The sequence below is a fragment of the Dendrobates tinctorius genome, unplaced genomic scaffold, assembly GCF_039654945.1.
Source record: "Dendrobates tinctorius isolate UK_male_01 unplaced genomic scaffold, ASM3965494v1 ptg000322l, whole genome shotgun sequence".
In the NCBI taxonomy this organism is placed as follows: domain Eukaryota; kingdom Metazoa; phylum Chordata; class Amphibia; order Anura; family Dendrobatidae; genus Dendrobates; species Dendrobates tinctorius.
Window position 1 is genome coordinate 1,973,848 of NW_027361989.1, and position 23,195 is coordinate 1,997,042.

General features: G+C 49.3%; 1 protein-coding gene across 1 annotated transcript in view; it reads right to left on the reverse strand.

Annotated features, from left to right (window-relative positions):
- Positions 1-22,813, reverse strand: part of LOC141074061 (uncharacterized) — a 134,085-nt gene extending 111,272 nt beyond the window's left edge. Inside the window, 4 exon segments of the mRNA XM_073561577.1 lie at positions 15,774-15,864; positions 16,447-16,626; positions 16,756-16,905; positions 22,092-22,813. Of these exon segments, the coding sequence (XP_073417678.1) occupies positions 15,774-15,864; positions 16,447-16,626; positions 16,756-16,905; positions 22,092-22,208 (538 nt within the window). The 5' untranslated portion in view covers positions 22,209-22,813.
- Between the last annotated feature and the right edge of the window lie 382 nt (positions 22,814-23,195).

The window sequence follows — 23,195 nt, forward strand, 5'->3', positions numbered from 1 at the left end:
ATTGTATAATTCACCCAGCGCTGAAACCTGTACATTTAGGGTATTAACCGCCAGACCTAGCTGTAAGCCTGCCTGCAAGAACTCCAAGATGGACTTGATTGGGGGTTCTTGACCTAACGGTTTTCCCAGGAATTGAAGGAATTTCTTCCACGTCCTGCCATATATGTTGGTTGTTATTGGTTTCCTACTTTTCATTAGAGTAGTCACCAACCCCGGGGAAAACCCTTTATCTCTCAAAAGCGCCCTCTCAAATTCCACGCCGTCAGATGGAGCCCCTTGACTTGTTTGTGGAATATCGGCCCCTGAGCTAATAAATCTGGAATTTCTGGCAGTACCCACGGGTCCGAGAGAGACATCCTTTGTAGTAGTGAAAACCACGGTCTTTTTGGCCAGAACGGGGCTATGAGGATTACTCTGGCTTGCTCGTCTCTTATCTTTCTTACCACTGCCGGGATTAACGCTATCGGGGGAAAGGCGTAGCTTAGTTTGAACCGCCACGGGATTTGTAGAGCGTCTACTGCCCACGGGTTTTCCCTTGGGTTTAATGAGCAGAACCTTCTCACTTGCCGGTTGTTTTTGGTAGCAAAGAGGTCGATCACTGGTTGCCCCCATACCTGTACTATCCTCTGGAATATTATACGATTTAAGACCCACTCTCCCTGTTTTAATTTGTTGCGGCTTAGAAAGTCGGCTTGAACATTTTCTGTCCCTCTGATGTGTAGGGCTGTTAGGGAGGTTAGATGTTGTTCTGCTTTGAGGAAGATTCTTTTGGCTTCGTCCATTAGGGAGTTTGACCTTGTCCCTCCCTGGTGGTTGACATATGCCAGTGCCACCCTGTTGTCTGACATAATCCGGACGTTTTGACCCTGAAACATGGGGATAAATGCCTCTAGGGCTTTGTTTATCGCTCTTAACTCTCTTAAGTTGGAGGAAGCCTTCTGCTCTATGTGACCCCAGGACCCTTGGGCCATATGTTCTCTCAGGTGTGCCCCCCATCCCGAGGAGCTTGCGTCCGTCAATATTACATCGGACACGGGCCTGTGCCACAACGTTCCTCCTGCTAAATTTGTGCCGTCTAGCCACCAAGTGAGAGAGTTTTTCCCCCTTTCGGAAAGTTCCAGCTTCCCCTCTAAACGCCCTTTCAATCGTCTCTGGGCTGACAAGATTTCCGCCTGCAGTTGCCGGGTATGAAACTGTGCCCAGTTGACCGCCGGGATACAGGCTGTTAGCGTGCCCAACAGGGACATTGCCCTTCTTAGGGTCATGTGAGGATGCTGTATTGCCGTAAGGGTCATTTCTCTCACCTTCTCTAGTTTTTTCTCTGGCAAGAGACAAACTTGACGGTCGGAGTCCAAGACGAAACCTAGAAATGTTTGTTTCCTTAGGGGTTGGAGTTTTGATTTTTTTAAGTTTACCATCCAACCCAGTTTTTGCAGGGTCTCCGTTATTTTCTCTACCTGATGTGCGCAGTGATGTTCTGAATTGCCAATGACCAAAAAATCGTCCAAGTAAGGCACCATAATCACATTGTGGATTCGAAGGAAAGCTGTCATTTCCGCTATTACTTTTGTAAAAATCCTTGGCGCTATGGAGATGCCGAACGGAAGAGCTGTAAATTGAAAATGCCTGAGGTCGCCCTGGATGTATAGGGCTACCCTCAGGTATTTCTGGTATTCTTGGTGCATCGGGATATGGTAATAGGCATCCTTCAAATCTATTACGGCCATGAAGCAGTTGTGGTGTAACAGCTTTATGGCCGAAGTCACTGATTCCATTTTGAATGTTTGGTTCGTAATCCATTGATTGAGGCGCCTGAGATTTATTATCGTTCTGAAGGAAAGGTCGGGTTTTTTTATTAGGAAGAGGGGAGAATAGAACCCCCTTCTCTCTTGGTCTTTTGGGACCTCTATCAGAACTTGTTTCTCCAACAGTCCTAAGATTTCTGTTTCTAAGGCTGATTGCTCTTCTGGTTTCTTCCTGACGGGGGTCACCACAAATGAAGCTCTTGGATGCTGGAAGAAGGGGATTTTTAGGCCTTTCTTTATAATGTTCAAAATCCAATTGTTGGCCGATATTTTCTCCCATTCTTGGAAAAAGAGCCTCAATCTTCCCCCCACAGGAGGGCTGGTGTCATTGCGGGGATTTTTTGGCGGTTGAGGTAGTTCCCCCAAACATGAATCCTGGTTCTTTTTTCCTCTTGTCGTCCCACCTTTTCCGCTCTCCCGGGGGACGGCCTCGATTGAACCTTCCCCTCCGAAAGGGCGGTCTCCTTTGATGACCCATGTATCTGGGGAAGCCCTTCTTTTTATCACCGGCTTTTTCCAGGATGTCATCCAGGTTTTTTCCAAACAGGAACTGCCCATCACATGGTAACGAACATAATTTCGCCTTAGATTGAATGTCCCCAGGGCAGCCTTTGAGCCATAACGCCCGTCTTGCGGCGTTCGATAGCCCCGCTGCTCTTGCCGTTAACCTCATCGAGTCGGCGGAGGTGTCAGCCAAGAAGGCGGCAGCTCCGTGTAGCAGGTACATTTCTCCTAATATTTTCTCCCTTGGTACTTTGGAGACTAATTTCTCTTCGAGTTGTTGCAGCCAGACCATTAATGACCGGGCTGTGCAGGTGCCGGCTATTGCTGGTTTCAGACCCCCTGCCGCTGCCTGCCAAGTGTGCCTTAGGTATGAGTCCGCTTTTTTATCCAAGGGATCTCTCAAAACCCCTGAATCCTCCAGGGGCAGGGCCGACTTCTTGGAAGACCTAGACACTGCAGCGTCAATCTTTGGGACCTTGTCCCAGACGTCCGTGTCTTTAGCCTCGAAGGGGTATCTGCGCTTTGAAGAGGGAAGGCTACCTGACTTCTCCGGTTTCTTCCACTCTCTCTCGATTAGGGCTTGAACCTTGTCATTGACCGGAAAGGTACGCTTTTTCCTTTCTTGCAGGCCGCCAAACATTACATCCTCCAGTGATCTCTCTGCTTTCTCCTCTTGCAGGCCCATAGTGGACCTGATGGCTTTAAGGAGAGCGTCCGTATCTTCTACGGGAAAGCAAGGTCTGCCCCCCGTATCACTGTCTGAGGATGAAGATGACCCCTGCTCAACTTGATACTCCGAAGAGGAGGAGCCTGATGAGGAACTCGGGGAGGCTTTCCTACTCTTCTTTTTTAATAATTTTTTAAGTGAGCCCTGTACCTCAGATTTTATTATCGATCTGAGGTTTGTTGCCAGGTTCGGCACCTCTTCAGCCATAGTCCGCTGAATACAGCTGACACATAAGTCCTTTGGGTAGTCTTTTGCTAAAGGGCTGTGGCATATGGCACATTCTCTATTTTTCTTTTTACTTATGGCTTTTTTGGCTCCCTAAGAAAAACAAAAAAGACATAGGAAGGCCTATTATAATACTGCCTAACTTTCACGGAGATCACTCACCACCCAGGAAAGACTGATACCGGGCTCTGGGGCTGCTAAGGAGCGTGCGTCCTGCGCTCTTTTGACCTCGAGGAATCCCTCGATCGGTGACTTGGACGGCTGCTGCTTTTGCCGCTCGAGCGGCTCTTGCGACCAGAAGCTTGCGATGGGGGCAGGGACAATGGGGACGGTGAGCGATCCTCCTGAGACGCCATTGTCACCCCTGCAGCCGCTTCTGCTCCTTCTTTTAACAGTGAGTGAGCCCCACATTACCCCTCCCTCCCGCGACCGCCAGCCGCTCCTGGCCGGCGTCGCGCCCGGCGCCATGACCGTCGCGTCCTGATGACGTCAGCGGTCGCGCTCCCAGAATCCTCTGCGCCGCTGACGTCAGACGCCGGTCCCCGCCCCCGGCTTCCCCTGCATGCAGGCGAAGGACGGGCGCGCGCAGGGGGAGGGCGGCACGAGGAGGACCTCCGAAGGGAGGACATCAGGACGTGCCCGCATGAACCCGGGGCCCGAATCAGGCAACACCCCGGGGACTGCACTACCAGCTGCCGACGGCCGGCGTTGCAGGCAAGTCAGCCCTGCAATCCTTACACGCCGGGACGGCCCTGGGTCTTTCATTCTGACAGGCACCGCCGCTGTCAGAGGGATTCCTTTCCAGGACAGGAACCCAACTGAAGCGGGGGAGAGGTGCCGCCCCTTATGTTTCAGTAGGTTCCTGTCCTGGCGGGGCGGATCCCTCTCTCATGTGGTGCTGTCATGGGTGAAGGGAAAATAGGCCTTAACGTAATCGGTTCATGACCGCCAATGGTAGATAAACGCCAGCGCTAGCAGGGCTTTGTGCAGCGCAGTCGTTTGTCTACGGTCGGCAGTTTTGTGCTCATCGGGGCCCCACGTACCTTATAACTAGGGGATTCCACCGCAAAATGCTTCCTGTGACCCCCTACCTCATTGAGACCTGATCGGTACAGGTCCTTATGACGTCAGTGTCACACCAGCCAATGAGACAAATCACTAGGAAAGTTTGTTGTAGCAGCGAACTTTTCCTGGCAATCTGCCCCATAAAAACGCTGTTTCTCCTCAGATCTCCTGTCAGTGAGAGATTAGAGGAGAAACAGTGTTACAAGAGCTGCTGGGAACAGCTGTGTCAGTCAGCGATTGTGCTATAAAGTAACAATACAGATAAGACAGGTTAGGGTTAGGCTAAAGAATTAGGTTTTTCTCAATTGTTTCCCCAATTATTTGGTCACGTCAGAGTTTTCTATTTCCGGGAAAAAAAATAAATAAATAAAATGGCCCGTCAGTATTATAGTGCAGAGGAGGTTTATGCACTTTTATGTTCTGACAGTGAAGAAAGTGCAGTGTCAGATGGTGATGTGGATTTCGAGGGCTTTAGTAGCAGCGACAGTGATAGTTCAGAAATGAGCAGTGATTCTGGTCCATCCTCACACACAAGGACCAGTACAACAAGAAGGACAAATAGCGCTTCTGGAGAAATGTCTCCAACTCAGGGAACAATGCCCAGTACTAGCGCTGTCCCTAGTGCTCGGGAATTAGCGCACACCAATGTCCAAGGGGCTTTGCTTCTTGATGAAATATTTCCAAGATGGGAGGCTTCGGATTCAGCTACTCCATTCATCCCTAATTTTAATGCCATTACTGGTATAAATGTGGAGGTGGAAAATTTTGGAACAATTAATTTTTTAATTTGTTTCTGACAGATAGCTTGCTAGAGCATATTGTCCTACAAATTTATATGTGTCCCAATTCATCAGCCAGAATCCACGATCCTATTATGCTAGGTCAAATTTATGGACACCAACTAATGTCCTAGAAATGAAAACATTTTTAGGACTTACATTCAATATGGAGCTTGTTAAAAAAATGAGCATTCAGTCCTATTGGTCCAACTGCCCTGTTCAAGCCACCCCTATGTTATTTCCATTGATGAGTCCATTATAAAATTCAAAAGGAAGACTGCATCTTAAGCAATTTATTCCTTCTAAGAGGGCAAGGTTCGGCATAAAGCTCTATAAAATGTGTGAGAGTTCAACCGGATACACATCAGCTTTTCACAATTATGACAGCAACCTGAACCCACCAGGATGCCCTACTTATCTGGGGACTGTCAGGGTCCTGACAGCACCAGCGTACAGCCTCCACTAAGCAGGGACTCACCCGCACCGTAGGGACCCCTGGGGACAAGAACAGCCGGAAAATAAAGATGAACAGGACCTGAATGTAGAAGTTTAGCAAGCCGGCATAGGACCTATGGTCATGTGAACGGCCATGTGACTGCAAGGGGGCAGGGCTTAGTGTCCTGCTTTCAGAGGAGGTAGAAAACTCAGAGTCAGGCAAAGCGGGGGTCAAGCACAATACAGGCAAGCGAGGTACCTGAGGGATAAACAGACGGAAGGTCAGACAAAGCCAAAGGTCATACACAAGATATCAGTACAGTACCAGGGATGAGACAGAACGGACAGTCAGGGCCAAGCATAGATCAAAACCAAACAGACGTAGAAGGTACCAGGCAGAATCCAAAGCGATATCCAGAGAACAGACCGAGTCGTACACAGAGAATCAAGCAACCAGAACACAGCACTAACACACTCAGGGGTCACCACACAATGCCAAGGGCGAAAGTATAACTGACGGGGGATGGGAGCTTCCTGAGGCTATAAGAAGCCTCCCCAGAACCAATGAGAGGCCACCATAATAGGTCCCAGGTGTGCAGGTGAGAGTCTGCACTGCGATAAGAACATTAACCCCAGAAGTGCCGGTCACCCAGCACTGGTATCATGACAGTAACCCCCTCTCAACGGGGGGGCCTCTGGACCCCCAGGCTTGCCCGGGTACCTAGCATGGAAAGCCCGAACCAGACGATCCGCATGCATCAACCGGGCCGGCACCCAGGACCTGTCCTCCGGCCCATACCCCTTCCAATGAACTAGGTACTGTACTGACCGCCGTACCAACCTAGAATCTACGATGTGACCAATCTCATATTCCACATGTCCCTCAACCGAAACCGGAGGAGCAGCGGACTCGGATTCTCCCCGGACTGCTTCAAACGGCTTCAGTAGAGATCTATGGAAGACATTAGGGATCTTGAAAGAGGGTGGAAGGCACAGCCTGTACGCTACTGGGTTGATTTTTTCCACAATCTTGTACAGGCCAATGAATTTGGGGCCCAACTTGGCTGACGGAATCTTTAACTTAATGTTTCGCGTGGAGAGCCAAACTTTCTCTCCCACCTGAACCATGGGACCAGGTGTTCGTTTCCTGTCCGCGAAAAACTTATACCTGCCTTGAGACCTAGATATACGCTGCTGGACTTCTGCCCATGTATCTTTTAACCGCTGAACAGAGTCCTCAGCCCCGGGGCACCCCGTATCCAGACGAGAAAACTCACCAAAATGAGGACTGAACCCATAGTTTGTCAAGAAACGGGACATACCAGTGGATTGACTCACCCGACTATTGAAGGCAAATTCAGCCAATGGCAGTATATCACACCAGTCATTCTGTCTAGCAGAAGTCAGACATCTGAGGATCTGTTCCAGAGACTGATTAGTGCGTTCCGTCTGACCATTACTCTCAGGATGGTATGCAGACGAAAAGGACAGAGATATCCCTAATTTTTTGCAGAAAGCATGCCAAAACTTAGCCACAAACTGCACACCACGATCAGGCACCACATTCAGGGGTACCCCATGCAAGCGGACCACATGCTGCACAAACAATCTGGATAAGATCTCAGCAGAAGGTAATGCGGACAGGGGTATAAAATGAGCATGCTTTGAAAATCTGTCCACCACTACCCATACCACCGTATTACCCCTGGAAGAGGGAAGATTGGTAATAAAATCCATGGACAGATGGGTCCACGGTCTTTCGGGAGCTTCCAAGGGCATCAGCTCCCCCGCCGGCCGGCTATGGGAGCTTTTAGAACTAGCGCAGACCCCACAACCAGAAATTAATTTCTTTATATCAGAACCCAGAGTAGGCCACCAGAAGACCCTAGCCACCACCAGTCGTGTGGCTGATATACCAGGGTGAGCACACAACTTGGATTCGTGGAACTCTTGCAAGAGTTTAAGGCGAAGTTGCTCTAGGACAAACAACTTGCCCCCTGGCTTGGCCGCAGGAGCCAGCGACTGGGCCCCCTCAATTCCCCATTCCAATTCAGACAAGATCCCTGCTAACACCACCCCAGGGTGCAGAATGGAGGACGATGGCTCAGGGACAGACACAGGGTGAAAACTATGAGATAAGGCGTCAGCCTTGACATTCTTTAACCCTGGATGGAATGTAATAGTAAACTGGAAACGAGAAAAAAAAAGTGACCAACGGGCCTGTCTGGGCGTTAATCTTTTAGCAGACTCGATGCAAGACAAATTTTTGTTATCAGTGATCACAGTAAGCGGGTGACTGGCCCCCTCCAAAAAGTGCCTCCATTCCTCAAACGCCAACTTAACCGCAAGAAGCTCTCTATTGCCTACATCATAATTTCTTTCAGCAGCAGAGAACTTCCTGGAAAAGAAGGCACATGGCCAGAGTTTGGTTAGAGTGGCAGGCCCTTGGGACAACACCGCTCCCAACCCCACCTCGGAGGCGTCTATCTCCACCACAAATGGCTTGGAAGTATCTGGCTGTACAAAGACAGGAGCAGACATAAAACATTTTTTCAGCGTCGCAAAGGCCTCTTTTGCGAGTGAGGACCAATTTCTCACATCCGCACCTTTGCATGTTAGATCTGTGAGAGGTTTGACCACTTGCGAAAACCCCCGGATAAATTTGCGGTAATAACTGGCAAACCCCAAGAAGCGCTGAAGACCCTTAAGATCTTGGGGTTGCACCCAATCCGCAATGGCCTGCACCTTCTTGGGGTCCATGCGAAAACCCTCACCGGATACAATTAATCCCAAAAAAGACAATTCTTGCACACAGAATACACATTTCTCCAATCAATTTGGCATACAGATGATTTTCTCTCAGTCTTTGGAGAACAGATCGTACATGTTCCAAATGAGAATGCTTGTCGGAGTAGTATATCAAAATATCATCTAAGTAGATAACGACAAAACGACCAATGAGATCTAAGAATACCACGTTGATGAAATTCTGAAATATGGCGGGGGCGTTGGTAAGACCAAACGGCATGACTAAATCTTCAAATAGTCCCTCGGTCGTGAGGAACGCAGTTTTCCATTCATCCCCCTCTCGGACCCTTATCAAATTATATGCCCCCGAAGATCCAGTTTAGAAAACCACTTTTCCCCTGATAGTTGGTTACATAAGTCGGGTATCAACGGAAGGGGGTACGTATTCCATACAGTAATCTGATTAAGCTCCCGGAAGTCGAGACAGGGACGTAACCTGCCATCTTTTTTCTTTACAAAAAAGAAACCTGCCGCCACAGGTGAGACTGAAGGACGTATGTGTCCTTTGCGCAGACTTTCAGCAATGTACTCCTTCATAGCCAAGGCTCAGGACCGGACAAATTAAACAGACGGGCTTTAGGTAATTTAGCCCCCGGGACCAGCTCAATAGCGCAGTCAAAGGGTCTATGTGGCGGTAACGTCTCGGCCTCGCTTTCGGAGAATACATCTTCGAAGTCCTTCAGGCATCCCGGAATACCTTTCAGCTCGACAGATGATACAGACACAGATTTAACAGGTTCAACCAGCAGTGCGGATTTATCACATAACTTAAAATCATTAAACCCCCATTGAACAATCTCCCCCGTTTTCCAGTTAATAACTGGGTTATGGTGTTGTAACCAGGGCATGCCCAACACCAACCCTGCAGGTAGATTGTCCAGCACAAAACAACTTAGATTTTCCACATGAGTAGCGCCCACTCTGAGCGAAAACAAGTCAGACATAAAGAGAATTCCCTCCTTAGTGAGGGGAGAGGAGTCAATGGCCATCACCTTGATCGGAACCTTGAGCCTAACTGTCCCTATCTTGCAGTGTGTGACCAATTGGGAGTCAATGAGATTAGTCGATGACCCGCAGTCCACGAAGGCTGTAGAGGAAAAAGAACTACCGTCCACAAACAGTTCCAGAGGCAGTAACACTTTAGAAAACGAGGAAAAGGGTACCTGAGGGTCTGAGTAGTCTCCCTGTTGACTACCTAGACCTAGTTGTTTCCCGCTGACCGGGTTGAAGATGGGCAATCAGGACACTCCCTTTTCCAATGTCCCGTTTTACCGCAGTAAAAGCATAACTGCTTGTCCTTCCGGCGTTTCCTCTCTGTATCCTTCAATGAGAGGGCGCCTACATCCATGAGCTCAGGGGCAGTCTCTTTTCCACTGGGGAACAATGGAGTCTCCACCTGCATCACCCCTCTGGCCCACAGCCTGCGGTCCATCCAGACAGCCTGGGTCATGGCGTCCTCGAGAGAGTTAGGTGGGGGATGTAATGCCAAGGCATCCTGCAGCCGCTCGGACAAGCCTCTGCGAAAGAGTCCTCGGAGTGCGGCGTCGTTCCAAGAGACCTCTGCGGCCCAGCGGCAGAATTCAGTACAAAACCACTCAGCTGAGTGTTTCCCCTGACAGACACTCATCACCATGTCCTCTGCCAATCGCACTCGGTCAGGCTCAACATAAATGTGCCCGAGGGCCTCAAAAAATGCATTCACAGACACTCTCTCAGGGGCAGTGGGAGAAAGGGAGAAATCCCAAGCTTGTGGGGACCATTTTAACAGAGACATAACAACCCCAACCTTCTGACTTTCGTCCCCAGAGGAACGTGGTCTCAAACTAAAAAAAAGTTGGCACCCCTCCATGAAGACCCTGAACTCCTTTTTGTTTCCAGAAAAAAAGTCAGGCAGTTTAACAGGTGGTTCAGGGGACACCAAAGCAACATCACTCGCTCCAGCCCCCAGAGACCCAGCAGCTAAAGCCCCCCGCACTGTCTCAGAAACCTGCTGCTGAGAACGAGCCAGAGCTTGCTGCTCCAGAGATAAACCCTGAAACATCTGACTCAGACTTTTCATCTTGTCATATGGGAGCCATAACTCTCTGCATAAAAAACCCCCCAAAAACTTAATGGTCAGTTATAATGTCAGGGTCCTGACAGCGCCGGCGTACAGCCTCCGCTAAGCAGGGACTCACCCACACCGTAGGGACCCCTGGGGACAAGAACAGCTGGAAAATAAAGATGCACAGGACCTGAATCTAGAAGTTTAGCAAGCCGGCATAGGACCTATGGTCATGTGACTGCAAGGGGGCAGGGCTTAGTGTCCTGCTTTCAGAGGAGGTAGAAAACTCAGAGTCAGGCAAAGCGGGGGTCAAGCACAATACAGGCAAGCGAGGTACCTGAGGGATAAACAGACGGAAGGTCAGACAAAGCCAAAGGTCATACACAAGATATCAGTACAGTACCAGGGATGAGACAGAACGGACAGTCAGGGCCAAGCAGAGATCAAAACCAAACAGACGTAGAAGGTAACAGGCAGAATCCAAAGCGATATCCAGAGAACAGACCGAGTCGTACACAGAGAATCAAGCAACCAGAACACAACACTAACACACTCAGGGGTCACCACACAATGCCAAGGGCGAAAGTATAACTGACGGGGGATGGGAGCTTCCTGAGGCTATAAGAAGCCTCCCCAGAACCAATGAGAGGCCACCATAATAGGTCCCAGGTGTGCAGGTGAAAGTCTGCACTGAGATCAGAACATTAACCCCAGAAGTGCCGGTCATCCAGCACTGGTATCATGACATGGACATCTGGAAAAATGGTTTGGGAGATGATAACTCCATTTTTACAAAAAGGCTACAATCTGTATGTTGACAACTACTACACCAGCATACCCCTATTTAAAAGTCTGGTTGAACATAACATAGGGGCTTGTGGGACCATTCGCAAGAACCATCAGGGGTTTCCACAATCATTGGTCAAAGAAAAGTTCTGAAAGGGGCAGTCAGGGGCTTTACACAATGGAGAGCTGCTTGTCCTTAAGTATAAGGATAAAGATATTTTTATCCTGAGCTCGATCCACACAGATGCCACAAGGGCCACTGCAGACCAACAGGGATCCACTACTCCAAAACCTGTGTCTGTCACTGACTACAACAAATATATGGGGTGTGGACCTTGCAGATCAGGTTCTACAGCCATACCAGGTATCAAGAAAATCATATATCTGGTATAAAAGTTAGTCATGTATTTGTTTCAGGTGGCCACATATAATTCTTTTGTGTTATACAAAAAGCCGGAAATGCAGATACTTTCCTTGATTATCATGAAAAGGTCACTGAAAATCTTGTTTTTGACAATTTTGCCCCCACCAATCCTTTAGAATCTGAAGATGTGAGAAGACTCACTGAGCGACATTTTAATGCACTCATCCCAGTAACTGAAACAAGAAAGAACCCCCAGAGAAGATGTCGTGTATGTTCCTAGAGAGGAATGAGGCATGATCCCTGCTATTATTACCCACAATGCCCATCATTGCCAGCCTTATGCCTCCATGACGGCTTTACAATCTTCCACACAGAACCACGTTGTTGAACTGTTTTGACATTCAAGTATTTGGTTTATTTAGTGACCGACACATTTGAGTAGAGCTGACTTAACAATTTCCGGGGGTAGGTGGGGGAGGTCTCCAGAGACACAAGCTGGGCACAATATATTGGGCACTACAATGACATTTTTGCAATTTTTGCTATAAAACTTCTACTACGAGTTTCTGGAAATCATCCATGTAGTGAAAATGGTCACTATACCCATAGATGAATTCCCAGAGGGGTGTCATTTCCAAAATGGGGTCACTTCAGGGAGGATTCTCTTGTTCTGGCACTTAGCGGCTCTCCAAAGTGCCATAAAAGCAGAATCCCCCCTGAAGTGACCCCATTTTGGAAATGACACCCCTCTGGGAATTCATCTCTGGGTGTAGTGACCATTTACCTATCTACCTATTTTCCAATGTAATATCTGGGGTTAAAAAAACATTTTAGTCGTATAAATGTACCATATTATTCGGACTATAAGACGCACTTTTTCCCAAATATTTTTTGGGGAAAATAGGGGTGTGTCTTATAGTAGGAATATACTTACAAATGATGCAGTGGCGCTCTGTGCTGCGTGGAGGGCTCCGCCAGCATTTTGTCAAAGCCCAGATTCAGATCTCGCCCCAAGATCTCGTTGCCGAGATCTGAATCTGAGCATGCACCGCCCCCAGCTGCCATTTTCCCAGAAGCCACCGCATCGCAGCAATGGAGCTGCAGAGGCCTCCGCTTTGACAAAATGGCGCCACCGCCCCAGCACAGAGTGCTGCCACCGTCGCAGGTAGAGCGCTGCCGCACCAGCATAGAGCGCTGCCGCCACCCCAGCACAGAGCACCGCTGCCGCACCAGCCTGGGATGGGATTTTCCGGAGGCCACTGCACCAGCATAGACCACCGAACAACCTCTGTGATCACTCTTGCACCTGTGCTGATCCCCCCCGGTAAGCTGAATTCAGACTGTAAGACGGACCCCCATTTGGCACTTTTTTCTCCTATTCTCGTTTTGAAAATTTGGGGTGCATCTTATGGTCCGAAAACTACAGTAATTTTTTCTTCACTGCCCAATGGTATAATTTTCTATGGAACAGCAGTGGTGTCAGTATGCTCACTGCACCACTAGAAGAATTCATTCAGGGAAGTATTTGGTAAAATGCAGTCACTTTTGGGGCTTATGCTGTTCTGGCACCTCAGGGGCTCTGACAATGTGACATGTCACCCACAAACAATTCCAGCAAAATCTGCTCTCCAATATGGCGCTCACTCCCTTCCGAGCTCTGCCATGCACCCAAACAGTGGATTACCCCCACATATGGGGTGTCAGAATACTCAGGACAAATTGCAAAACAACTTTTTGGGTGCAATTTCTCCTGTTACCCTTTGGAAAAAACATTTGAGGTCGAAAAGTTAATTTTTTGTCGAAAAAATATGATTTTTTATTTTCACAACTGTATGTAACTAACTTCTGTGAAGCACTTGGGGATTCAAAGTGCCCATCACACATCTAGATAAGTTCCTTGGGGGGTTTAGTTTCCAAAATGGGGTCACTTCACTGTTTAGACACGTCATTGTCTCTGACAATGTGACGTCACCCACAAACAATTCCAATATGGCGCTCCTTCCCTTTCAAGCTCTGCCATGCGCCCAAACAGTGGTTTCCCTTTTTATTTCCACGGCTCTACATTATGAACTTCTGTGAAGCACCTGTGGGTTCAAGGTGCTCAATACACATCTGGATAAGTTCCCTAAGGGGTCTAGTTTCCAAAATGGGGTCACTTGTTGGCGGTTTCCACTGTTTAGGCACATCAGGGGCTCTGGAAATGCGACATGGCAACCGCTAATTATTCCAGCATATTTTACACTAAAAAAAAAATGAGAATTTGCAAAACAAAATGTATCATCCATTTTCTCCTGTTACCCTTGTGAAAGTAAAAAAAAAATTAGGTGTAAAGGAAAATTTTTGTGAAAGAAAAGTAAATGTTTATTTTTTCCTTCCACATTCCATTCATTCCTGTGAAGCACCTGAAGGGTTAATAAACTTCTTGATTGTGGTTTTGAGCACCTGGAGGGGTGCAGTTTTTAGAATGGTGTCACTTTTGGGTATTTTCTGTCATATTTACCCCCCAATCTCACTTCAAATGTGAGGTGGTCCCTAAAAAAATGGTTTTGTAAATTTTGCTATAAAAGTGAGAAATCGCTGTTTAACTTTTAACCCTTATAACTTCCTAACAAAAAAAAATTTGATATAGTTGATATAGAGGCTACTGTGCAGGCGCCGCCATCACCGGTGACATTGTGCTGGATGTAATTTTTTTCTAAGCCTCACAATAGCCACAATATTATAGGCATTATCAGCAATAATATCAATGCTATTATATGCATTATGTAATAATGGGGGCAGGTCAGTGAGGGGTCAGCGACCTGTCATAAGCCAATACAGATGAATATGTAATCAGAGCACCACATAAAGCCCCGCCCACAGCCCCGCCCCAGAGCACGAGAATCTCATTACTGAAAACTACAAATACAGATTACACAACAGTAAACCAGAGTTGCCCTCATTTATGGTGGACCATTGGAGCTACTATGAATCCTGAGCAGAAGATTAGAGAAAATAATATTGCTCCCCATTTCAGGAGAGATTGTGCAGTAATCTGAATTCCTTAGGATCAAAAACAATGTAATGTATGACGTGGAGTGAATCCATGACACCAGGGCTGGAGCCAACACATCTCCTGCAGCCGGGAATAAATGTATATTACAGCCCTCAGCCACGCACAGCTTAGAGATCTATAATGGCACAGGTGGAATGTTTGTCCTGTAGATTATCACAATCCTCCTGAAGTTAGTTGGTTTTAATACAAATGGAAAAGTCAGGATAAAGGGAAACTCTGCTGCTATTGGACAGAAATTCACACTTGGCCTCACTGCACATTTACTGGTGTCGCTCATAAAAGGGAAGTTTGGTCAGAAAGACTGGACCTGGTCTTGTAGGGACCATGAGACATTCAGCAGCACAGAAGGGAGAGAAGATTCATCCGATAAGATCTCAGGGATCTAGGAAGCCAACAGCATCATTACCCTCCGCTTTCTCTTACAGGCCCAGCATAAGATTTTTCTACAAGTGATTTTCTATCTTGTCAGCACATTCTACGTACGCTGTCATTTGGCTTTATAGTTACAGATCTGGGCAGGTAACGGTCAGCGTCTCCTAATGTGATGGAGAGAATGGCTATTTCGTTTCTTTTGAGAATAAACTTGAGTTTTGTGCAAGCCTTTACTGAGAAAGGAGTAGACATGTAAGGTCAGGATCACACTACTGTGTGTGATGTGAGAAACTCGCACGAGTCTCTCGCATCAACACCCGGCACTGCCACCGATACTCAGAACCGGAGCTGTGGTTGCATGTATTTCTATGCATTTCTATGCAGCCGCAGCTCCGGTCCTGAGTACCAGCAGCGGTGCTGGATGTTGATTACGAGAGATTCGTGCGAGTTTCTCGTATCACACAAGGAAGTGTGATTCCGGCCTAACTGTGTATTCGGTGTGACTCTTTAAGTGTGCACTCAGCCTATATTGGGTCAGTACAAGGAATCATATAGGTATTGCTTTAAGGGATCACCCTCACACTAATCGCAGGGTGTTGGTGGATCCTCCAGTTTGTAAGTTCTATACAAAAGGACTTTCAATGCCCAAAGTCATTTGAACAGTTTTGGGTGGAGGAGAATGTTGTAGTCTAGAGGCAAAATGGTAACATGGTAATATGGCCGGACTACACCACCGATAAAGCAGCCACAGCCGGTGACTGAGAGGAATCTGTGACTTCTCTGCATTCAGTGGTTACTACTCACCTGGGTAGTCATATGTGGGAATCTCCTCTTTACACCACTCATCACCCCTCACATATGTCTCTGTAGTATTAATATGGGTCAGATCTTCACCCTGAAACAGATATTGTAAAAGTCACAGACAGATGGAGAAGTCCCATCTATGATCAGCTCTAATCCTGCCATCTCCACCGCTCTCATTACACAAGTATAAAACATATAATACTGGTGGATAAAACAAGACTGAGCACAAGACCTTCACAGCCGTCTACACATCATAGGGGAGATCTCCTGACACCTTCTCTCCATCTACCTGATGATCCTGAGGAACACTGGGATCTTCTTGGTTACAGTCCTGTGGAAGAAGAGGACGGGGACATCTCTCTGGTGTTGTCCTCTTACTGGATAGATCTGGAGGAAACACATACAGGGACTGAATTCATTCTCTACATACAGATAATTATAGGCCGTGTGTATTTAGTCCTGTCTATTACCTGGAGATGTGAGGGGCTGGGGAACCTCCATTATGACGTTCTTGTACAGATCTCTGTGTCCTTCTAAATACTCCCACTCCTCCATGGAGAAATAGACAGCGACATCCTGACACCTTATAGGAACCTGACACAGTGATACCGTCATCCCCCCGATCCCTTCATAGTGTTACTGTATAATGTCCCAGCATTCCCAGCAGTGTCACCTCTCCAGTCAGCAGCTCCATCATCTTGTAGGTGAGTTCTAGGATCTTCTGGTCATTGATGTCCTCGTGTATCAGGGGGTGAGGTGGAGGCCCCGTGATTGGGCTCAGGGGTCTTCCCCATCCCTCAGACATAGGGTCCTGACAGCGATCACTAGAGGTCTTCTTCACCACTGTGTAATCCTGGTTATGGAGAGACACATTAATAAATCTCACTCCAGACATTCCCAGAGTCCTCACCTCTCCAGTTCTGTCCATCTGTTATTCCCATAGATAAGAATGATGTAATGTGATGTCATCAGAATCTCTCACCTCTCCAGTGAGACGGAAGAGGATCTCTAGGGTGAGGTGTAACATCCTCTCCGCCATCTTGTCTCTGCCCATATCCATCCTTGATGGGTAAATCAGGAAAATTCTCTTCTGTAGAAGATCTTCACTGAGAGGATCCGATATTGTAGAGACCTGAATGAGAAGAAGATGATCCGATGTAACATCATAAGAATCCTGTGTAATAATACAATTACTGGAGATAATAAGGGAAACATATGAGGAGATTTATTATCTTACAGGGTTTAGTTTTCTCCCTGACATCTACTAATAAAACCTATATATTTAGGCCCCAGACAACAAGCAGTTTCCTCCTCGGAGTCGGCAGCTGAACACGTTCCTCATAGACTCATCAACGTCACCATCAATTCCCATCAGAGTGAAGGAACATCGCTCCTCTATTCAGCTCTATGGATCCAGGATGAAATCCACTGCGGCCCCTGCAAGAAAAGAGCGAAGTCTGGTGAGACCCCCGAGGCCGGAGATTTCTACAGCTGCTCTGTGCGCTAGTGATGGGTAGCTCCCGAAGGAGCCGGCTCTAAGAGCCGGCTCTTTATAGTGAATCATATGAGCCGGCTCCTGGCAGGGAGCCAATTGAAATTTAAACGGCTCTTTGCCAGTTCACGTTCCACAGTCAGTCCCCTCTTGCCCCGCCCCTCCCGGCAGTAGTCACTCTGATCTTATCCAGGAGACTGAGAAAGAATGCATGCTCCTCCTGCTGCCGCACATAGCACTGACTCACAGCCCCGCCCCCCTCCAATCTGTGACAAGCATTCCTTGCCCTCTTGTGATTGTTTTTAAGTTAACACACACGCTGTTATTTTGGAAATTATCAGGTTTAAAGGGGTAGGCTCAATTCTTACCTTTCCCGGCTCCAGCGCTGCATTTTCTCTTATGCCCCTGCCTCAGGGGGCGGGGCCGGAGATGCGACAGGCAGTTCTGTGCGCACGCATGACATGCGCACAGAACTCCGTGATTGGCCTCCGGGGACCGATCGCACAGCTCCGTGCTGTCACCGCCCGACCCACAACGGCACAAATTCCTTATCTAAATCCGCCTGGATGCAGATGCGACATGTGACACTGCAGTTTTGCTGCAGACTGTTTGCAGCAGACAGCCCACAGCGAACTTGCCAAGTGTGAAGGTAGCTTTAAAATGTGGCACTGATAATTAGGATCTTGTTGCTATTTTGCATGTTCATTTTGTGTTTGTTAAAGTTTTTACAGCAAATATAAAATCTGGTTATTCTGGAAACTATTCTGTTTTATGTCATAAATTGGCACATGTGTAGATTTTTACTAAAAGGTATACAATCATGGGTTAACACATACCAGAATTTGGCTTCAAATTTAAAGCCAAAGGTAATAGGAAATGAAGAGCCGTTTTCGGAGCCAAAAGAGCCGGCTCACCAAAAAAACGCATTTTACCCATCACTACTGTGCGCACAGGACCTGTGATGAGGTCACAGGAGGGGCGGAGTCAGGGGTCACATGATCAGGGGCCTCAGTGTGTGCAGGACTCTGCTGTGCTGGTTGTCATGGTGCTGGATGAGGGGAAGTTTCTGTGTGGGGTTAGGAGGGGTTTGCAGGGTGGATGTAGCAGAGCCGTGTGTGTACGATGTGTACGGAGCGGAGCCGTGTGTGTACGGAGCGGAGCCCTGTGTGTACGAGGTGTACGGAGCGGAGCCCTGTGTGTACGAGGTGTACGGAGCGGAGCCCTGTGTGTACGAGGTGTACGGAGCGGAGCCCTGTGTGTACGAGGTGTACGGAGCGGAGCCCTGTGTGTACGAGGTGTACGGAGCGGAGCCCTGTGTGTACGAGGTGTACGGAGCGGAGCCCTGTGTGTACGAGGTGTACGGAGCGGAGCCCTGTGTGTACGAGGTGTACGGAGCGGAGCCCTGTGTGTACGAGGTGTACGGAGCGGAGCCCTGTGTGTACGAGGTGTACGGAGCGGAGCCCTGTGTGTACGAGGTGTACGGAGCGGAGCCCTGTGTGTACGAGGTGTACGGAGCGGAGCCCTGTGTGTACGAGGTGTACGGAGCGGAGCCCTGTGTGTACGAGGTGTACGGAGCGGAGCCCTGTGTGTACGAGGTGTACGGAGCGGAGCCCTGTGTGTACGAGGTGTACGGAGCGGAGCCCTGTGTGTACGAGGTGTACGGAGCGGAGCCCTGTGTGTACGAGGTGTACGGAGCGGAGCCCTGTGTGTACGAGGTGTACGGAGCGGAGCCCTGTGTGTACGAGGTGTACGGAGCGGAGCCCTGTGTGTACGAGGTGTACGGAGCGGAGCCCTGTGTGTACGAGGTGTACGGAGCGGAGCCCTGTGTGTACGAGGTGTACGGAGCGGAGCCCTGTGTGTACGAGGTGTACGGAGCGGAGCCCTGTGTGTACGAGGTGTACGGAGCGGAGCCCTGTGTGTACGAGGTGTACGGAGCGGAGCCCTGTGTGTACGAGGTGTACGGAGCGGAGCCCTGTGTGTACGAGGTGTACGGAGCGGAGCCCTGTGTGTACGAGGTGTACGGAGCGGAGCCCTGTGTGTACGAGGTGTACGGAGCGGAGCCCTGTGTGTACGAGGTGTACGGAGCGGAGCCCTGTGTGTACGAGGTGTACGGAGCGGAGCCCTGTGTGTACGAGGTGTACGGAGCGGAGCCCTGTGTGTACGAGGTGTACGGAGCGGAGCCCTGTGTGTACGAGGTGTACGGAGCGGAGCCCTGTGTGTACGAGGTGTACGGAGCGGAGCCCTGTGTGTACGAGGTGTACGGAGCGGAGCCCTGTGTGTACGAGGTGTACGGAGCGGAGCCCTGTGTGTACGAGGTGTACGGAGCGGAGCCCTGTGTGTACGAGGTGTACGGAGCGGAGCCCTGTGTGTACGAGGTGTACGGAGAGGAGCCCTGTGTGTACGAGGTGTACGGAGAGGAGCCCTGTGTGTACGAGGTGTACGGAGAGGAGCCCTGTGTGTACGAGGTGTACGGAGAGGAGCCCTGTGTGTACGAGGTGTACGGAGAGGAGCCCTGTGTGTACGAGGTGTACGGAGCGGAGCCCTGTGTGTACGAGGTGTACGGAGCGGAGCCGTGTGTGTACGAGGTGTACGGAGCGGAGCCGTGTGTGTACGAGGTGTACGGAGCGGAGCCGTGTGTGTACGAGGTGTACGGAGCGGAGCCGTGTGTGTACGAGGTGTACGGAGCGGAGCCGTGTGTGTACAAGGTGTACGGAGCGGAGCCGTGTGTGTACAAGGTGTACGGAGCGGAGCCGTGTGTGTACAAGGTGTACGGAGCGGAGCCGTGTGTGTACAAGGTGTACGGAGCGGAGCCGTGTGTGTACAAGGTGTACGGAGCGGAGCCGTGTGTGTACAAGGTGTACGGAGCGGAGCCGTGTGTGTACAAGGTGTACGGAGCGGAGCCGTGTGTGTACAAGGTGTACGGAGCGGAGCCGTGTGTGTACAAGGTGTACGGAGCGGAGCCGTGTGTGTACAAGGTGTACGGAGCGGAGCCGTGTGTGTACAAGGTGTACGGAGCGGAGCCGTGTGTGTACAAGGTGTACGGAGCGGAGCCGTGTGTGTACAAGGTGTACGGAGCGGAGCCGTGTGTGTACAAGGTGTACGGAGCGGAGCCGTGTGTGTACAAGGTGTACGGAGCGGAGCCGTGTGTGTACAAGGTGTACGGAGCGGAGCCGTGTGTGTACAAGGTGTACGGAGCGGAGCCGTGTGTGTACAAGGTGTACGGAGCGGAGCCGTGTGTGTACAAGGTGTACGGAGCGGAGCCGTGTGTGTACAAGGTGTACGGAGCGGAGCCGTGTGTGTACAAGGTGTACGGAGCGGAGCTGTGTGTGTACGAGGTGTACGGAGCGGAGCCGTGTTTGTGTGGACCCCTCTGTGTACTCTCTATACCCCCATCTTCAGTCACAGACCCCACAGTGTACACTGTATACACCCATATACCCCCAGCTTCGGTCGCAGACGCCTCTGTGTACACAGTATACACCCGTATACCCCCAGCTTCAGTCGCAGACCCCTGTGTATAATGTATACACCTGTATACCCCCAGCTTCAGTCTCAGAACCCTGTGTGTATGCTGTATACACCTGTATACCCCCAGCTTCGGTCACAGACCCCTGTGTTCACTGTATACACCTGTTTATCCCCAGTTTTGGTCGCAGACCCCTGTGTACACTGTATACACCCATATACCCCCAGCTTCAGTCGTAGACCCCTGTGTGTACTGTATTCACCTGTATACCCCCAGCTTCAGTCTCAGAACTCTGTGTGTATGCTGTATACACCCGTACACCCCCAGCTTCGGTCACAGACCCTTCTGTGTATGCTGTATACACCCGTATACCCCCAGCTTCGGTCACAGCCCCCTGTGTTCACTGTATATACCTGTATATCCCCAGTTTTAGTCGCAGACCCCTGTGTACACTGTATACACCCGTATATCCCCAGCTTCGGTAACAGACCCCTGTGTACACTGTATACACCCGTATACCCCCAGCTTCGGTCGCAGATCCCTGTGTACTCTGTATACACCTGTATACCCCAGCTTTGGTCGCAGACCCCTGTGAACTCTGTATACACCTGTATACCCCCAGCTTTGGTCGCAGACCCCTCTGTGTATGCTGTATACACCCGTATACCCCCAGCTTCGGTCACAGACCCCTCTGTGTATGCTGTATACACCCGTATACCCCCAGCTTCGGTCACAGACCCCTCTGTGTATGCTGTATACACCCGTATACCCCCAGCTTCGGTCACAGACCCCTCTGTGTATGCTGTATACACCCGTATACCCCCAGCTTCGGTCACAGACCCCTCTGTGTATGCTGTATACACCCGTATACCCCCAGCTTCGGTCACAGACCCCTCTGTGTATGCTGTATACACCCGTATACCCCCAGCTTCGGTCACAGACCCCTCTGTGTATGCTGTATACACCCGTATACCCCCAGCTTCGGTCACAGACCCCTCTGTGTATGCTGTATACACCCGTATACCCCCAGCTTCGGTCACAGACCCCTCTGTGTACTCTGTATACACCCGTATACCCCCAGATTCGGTCACAGACCCCTCTGTGTATGCTGAAAAAAGAGGGGGAGAAGCCAGCGCTGCTTGTGGTCAGAACGTAATACAAGAAGTGTGAAAACACACATAGGTTTCAATCTGTATTCAAAAATGAGACATTTAGCAAAAAATTGATCAATTGTTTGAGCTACCCCGCCACGTCAAGGCAGTCTCGTATGGGGAGTCCTACTCTACGTTTTTTATATTCGCTGTGCCATTACGGCCTCCTAAATGTATAAAAGCAAGACCTCATTACATGCACACTGTACCTCAAGCATTTCAGAATCGCTCCTATGGCACCAGAGAGGACAAGCGCAGATAAAGATTAGCCAGGTCCATGCAGACATTTCAGGTCCAACCTCCACACTGCCTGTCCAGCACCACATGATAAAGGACGATCCAGGCCCAGATACAGGTGCGTAATCAAATAAAGCCTAGGGCAGGGCAGGGCTGCCGTTTAATGTGAACAGCAGCCTAGATCAATCACTGAGAAAACAGAAAGAATGGCGTACATGACCCAGCGCGCACGGCTACAGTGGTGGTCAGCCACAAAACCAATATCAAGAAAAAAGAGGGGGAGAAGCCAGCGCTGCTTGTGGTCAGAACGTAATACAAGAAGTGTGAAAACACACATAGGTTTCAATCTGTATTCAAAAATGAGACATTTAGCAAAAAATTGATCAATTGTTTGAGCTACCCCGCCACGTCAAGGCAGTCTCGTATGGGGAGTCCTACTCTACGTTTTTTATATTCGCTGTGCCATTACGGCCTCCTAAATGTATAAAAGCAAGACCTCATTACATGCACACTGTACCTCAAGCATTTCAGAATCGCTCCTATGGCACCAGAGAGGACAAGCGCAGATAAAGATTAGCCAGGTCCATGCAGACATTTCAGGTCCAACCTCCACACTGCCTGTCCAGCACCACATGATAAAGGACGATCCAGGCCCAGATACAGGTGCGTAATCAAATAAAGCCTAGGGCAGGGCAGGGCTGCCGTTTAATGTGAACAGCAGCCTAGATCAATCACTGAGAAAACAGAAAGAATGGCGTACATGACCCAGCGCGCACGGCTACAGTGGTGGTCAGCCACAAAACCAATATCAAGAAAAAAAGAGGGGGAGAAGCCAGCGCTGCTTGTGGTCAGAACGTAATACAAGAAGTGTGAAAACACACATAGGTTTCAATCTGTATTCAAAAATGAGACATTTAGCAAAAAATTGATCAATTGTTTGAGCTACCCCGCCACGTCAAGGCAGTCTCGTATGGGGAGTCCTACTCTACGTTTTTTATATTCGCTGTGCCATTACGGCCTCCTAAATGTATAAAAGCAAGACCTCATTACATGCACACTGTACCTCAAGCATTTCA